The 4,378-nt window shown below is 50.1% G+C and overlaps 1 protein-coding gene across 1 annotated transcript in view; it reads right to left on the bottom strand.

The window, feature by feature from the left end:
- Window positions 1-2,817, bottom strand: part of ACOXL (acyl-CoA oxidase like) — a 284,238-nt gene extending 281,421 nt beyond the window's left edge. The window contains 2 exon segments of the mRNA XM_023732378.1: window positions 1,995-2,091; window positions 2,783-2,817. Of these exon segments, the coding sequence (XP_023588146.1) occupies window positions 1,995-2,091; window positions 2,783-2,817 (132 nt within the window).
- Between the last annotated feature and the right edge of the window lie 1,561 nt (window positions 2,818-4,378).

Genomic DNA, 4,378 nt, shown 5'->3' with positions numbered 1-4,378 from the left:
CTCTCCCTCCGGCCTGCCCCGCTGACGGCCCCCTTACTCTCCCTCCGGCCTGCCCCGCTGACGGCCCGCTTACTATCCTTCCAGCCTGCCGTGCTGACCGGGGCTAACTTTCCTTCTGGCTCACGGCTTTTGTGAGTCCCCACGGAGAGAAAGGCCAAGCATGCTCACATAACAGAACCGAACCTGGAGGGGTTCCGCAGGTCCAATCCAGCACGCCCTGAGGGAGGAGATCCAATCCCAGGACTAGAGTTGTCCCTGCTGCCTAGGACCACTCAGGGAGCCAGGGCTCAAGGCGCTTCATCAGGCTCAGTGGGTCGGGTAGCAATTAACCTCCTTGAGCGATCAACCCTCACGTCCAGGTTGTCCTTACCACACTACATTAAGCCACAGACATGGGTTGATTAAGGGAACAAGAGACTTGATGGGCAATGAGCGGCCACTTACCAGGATTTCTCCTTCCAACCAGAACCCTGATTTGGAGACCGACTCTGACAAAGCGGGCAGAACCAAAGAGGGTTTTATGGTTCTGTTTAGGACCCTGTAACCTTTGTGCAGTTGAGAGATAATGTACTGGTTTGCAAATCTGCTTTGCCAGACTGCCTGGTAGGAAATGACCTTTCAGACTTTGCAAGCACACTGCACTCTGTTGTGTGAGGCTTCCTTTGCCAAGTGAACATCTCTCCTCAGGCTCCCGTCTAAGTGTGAAAATGCAGGGCTACCGTCAGCTTGGAGGAAGCTCAGGTAGACGGCCTCAGGAGGTGGCGCCAAGACTCTGCCTATAATTCCCTCCTGACAAGGAGATGCTGGGCTCAGTCCCTGCCTCCCCAGGAGGGCAGACTAAGAGGGAGAGGGTGGGTGAGGGGTGGGTACATCCCTCTGGGAGAGTCTGACCCAGTCTCCAGCATAGATCACGTGCCCCTGTTGGCACCGATGCACACTCCATAGGAAAACAAGCCCCCAGTGGTCTCCTGAACAGGGGGACCCCTCCTCCTCAGCCCCAGACCCCCCCTCCATGGTTGAGCCAGGAAAGAGGACTCCCCAGACTACCTGAGAAGGAAGGGCAGGGGCGCACCTCGAGATAGGGTCAGCTCCTCCGCTCTCCACTGAGCTAAAACGCAGTCTAGTTCAGGCCCTTCCCCGGGGGTCTCACCTGAAGACATTTTGTTACCTGTGTAAAGTGTTAGAATTAAGGTAGCCAGGAAGCTGAATAAAAGAGATGTAAACTCGGCCACAGTACATAGTTCCTAATGCTAGCACCGAAACGGAACTCTCTAACCACATATCCTTCCTTTCTCCCTCCCTCCCTCCCTCCTTTCTTCCTTCCTTCTCTTTCTTTTCTTTTTTCTTTTTAATGAGATTAAATTGACTAAAATAATTTCAAAGAATTTAGAATGGCAATTTTTAGACAAAAAAGACTCATAAATTTTGGACAGGTCTAAAATGCTTTAAAGTCGTCTACAATGAGATAGTTACATTTCTCAGGTATTAGAACTTTATGCCTAAAATTATGCCGGTATTGTGAATAAATATTTCATTACTGCTGCTGATTCTCCATGTCCTAGCCTGTGGCCTTAGGAGAAATGAATGCGTGGGACAAGGGAAGGGGGGGACAGTTAGGTTAACGAGGAGTGGGGCAGAAAGGGAGGTTATACGGACGTAGTCTGTCTGCCTCCCCCAGGACAAGATGATGTACTTCTGCAAGTCACACAGGCAAAGAAAACAAAATCAATCAATCAGTCTCTCTCTCTCTCTCTCTCTGTCTTTGATCAATCTTTCTCTCTCTCTTTGATCAATCTCTCTCTCTCTCTCTCTCTGTCTTTAATCAATCTCTCTCTCTCTCTGATCAATCTCTCTCTGTCTCTCTCTGTCTGTCTTTAATCAATCTCTCTCTCTCTCTGATCAATCTCTCTCTGTCTCTCTCTCTCTCACACACACACACACACACACACACACACACACACACACACCACCACCAAAACAACGGCTGGACTTACCTGCCCCTGAATCGCACGTTTTAACAGAGGCAAACCCATGGTAAACTTCACTCTCTGAAACGTCAAAGCTCTCATTTCATCCAGACTTAAGTCATACCTGTGAAAAACAGACACAACAGGTGTGAGACACCAAACTCTCAGTGACTCTGAGTAGAGCCTTGGGGATGCTATGACCAGGAGAGCGACAGAACAGTATCTTTGTTGTGGTTCTTATCTGAAGGCACAAAGAAGGCCCCCACGTAACACAGACTATGAGTTCAATACAGTGTAGTTGAAAATGGAAGGCAGGAAGGAAGGGTTTCCTGACAAGAAGATCTGAAAACAAGACTTGAGCACCTAGAGCACCTCCCCCCCCGCAGGCTTTTAAAGACGGCAGGTGTTTTCATCCATCTGAGAAGACTCCAGAGCAGCGTCTGTGGACACAGGGGAGGGAGTGGTCTGTAGCACAGGACGTGGCGGCCGCGCAGGCAGGTCAGTCCATTTCCTTCTGGAGACCTTGCTGTGGGGAGCAGCGTGCATCCACAGCCTCCCGCTGCCACACCTCTGGATTAACTGCAGACTTCACCTGGAAGCTACCTTTCTCTTGGCAACTACTGATCGTGATGAGGTTCTAGAGCCAGGCCATCCCTGCCCAGCAGGAGCCTTTGCCAGGGCCTCCCCGCTGGCCCGCTGAGACTTTCTCTAAGTGCATTGCGGCTTTCCAACTTGACCTCTGTGTCCTCTCCTGCCACCGGAGTCAGTCCTGCCCGCACAGGCTCCCCCGCCTGCTCCAGCTCCCTCCCCTTTACCCTTCACAGGTGCCCCCCATAAACCGCTTGTACATCTAGCCTCCTCTTGGCATCTACCTCCCAGAGAACCTAAGCTGACACATTATAATGCTTAGATGCGCAGCGCAGCCTTAGCCTGAAGAACGTCACTCGGGCCTGCTTCCTGGCTCCATCCCCACAGCCTCTTATCTGTAAGACAGGAATGTCTGACTGCACAAAACTCAGAGGGCTGTCAAGTGCTCATACCAGTGCCTGCATGCAGTAAGTACTCAAAAATGTTTGCTGCCATTCATGTGATTATCCCCTCCTCCTTAAGGGCAGGAGCTCTGTGAGAGCCATTTCTATCGCCCCAACACTCAACGCAAGGCCTGGCCCACAGTGAACCAAACAAACCAACCAGCTGCTGTCAGACTGATCTGACTCATGGTAACTCCACGCGTGTCAGAGCAGAACTACGTTCCATAGGGTATTTCGATGGCTGTGATGTTTTGGAAGTAGATCACCAGGCCTTTCTTCCAAGATGCCTCTGAGTGGATTTGAAACACTGATCTTCTGGTTAGCAGCCGAGTATTTAACCATCTGTGCCACCCAGGGACTCCTTGGCCCACGGTAAGCCCCATTAAATGGAAGTTGAACTTACTTGGGTCTCTAGAGTTTAATGACCAGATTCTGGAGAGTGTTCTCATGGATGTCCCAAAAGGCCTGCCCACCACAAATTCTGCCCCGTCTGAAGTTCATGTCCAAGCTGCATGAGAGCAGGGTACAAGCCTTAAACGCCTGTTGCTGTCGAGTTGATTCCGACCCATAGTAACCCTATAGGACAGAGTAGAACTGCCCCACAGGAGTTTCCAAGGAGTGGCTGGTAGATTCGAACCGCTGACCTTTTGGTTAGCAGCCAATCTCTTAACCACTGTGCCACCAGGGCTCCTGTGGACCAGAACAGCACCTCATATTTATAATCTCTCTCCTAAATACCAGCTGACCAACTGGCCCAGACCCAAAAAGAACCAACTCAACCATCTCGGCCTTCTCTCACCCACCCAGTCAGCAGAAACTGCCTGAAAAATCAAAGCGGCACCCAACCCTCATCCTGGAAAGCAAAAGACAACAAAAAAAAGCAACTGAAGGATACAGAATCGGCCAACTCCCCAACAGAAAACTCTTGAAACAGGACAGGTCCCCTTCCTGCATTTTTTTGAGTTAGTTAATAAATCTTGGAATCCCTGGGTGGTGCAAACAGTTAACACACTCAGCAGCTAACTGAAAGGCTGGAGGTTCAAGTCCACCCAGAGGTGCCTCAGAAGAAAAGCCTGACAATTTACTTCCAAAAATCATCCACTGAAAACCATGCAGAGCACAGTTCTACTCTGACACATATGAGGTCACCAAGAGTTAGAATCAACTTACGGCAATGGGTTTGGTCTGGTCTCACAATGCATTAGAAACAGATCAACAAGTGGGCAAACAATTTCAACGGGGGGTCCACAGAAGAGGAAATGCAAATGGCACTTAAATCTAAATGTTTTAAAGCCCGAGTCTCAGAATCAGTAAGAGAAGCACAAGCTAAACTACGCTGAGATGTTGCTTTTTACTATCCCATGAACGAACCGTAGACGG

Source organism: Trichechus manatus, unplaced genomic scaffold (assembly GCF_000243295.1).
Source record: "Trichechus manatus latirostris isolate Lorelei unplaced genomic scaffold, TriManLat1.0 scaffold00004, whole genome shotgun sequence".
NCBI classification, from domain to species: Eukaryota; Metazoa; Chordata; class Mammalia; order Sirenia; family Trichechidae; genus Trichechus; species Trichechus manatus.
This window is presented reverse-complemented; position numbering and strand designations above follow the sequence as displayed.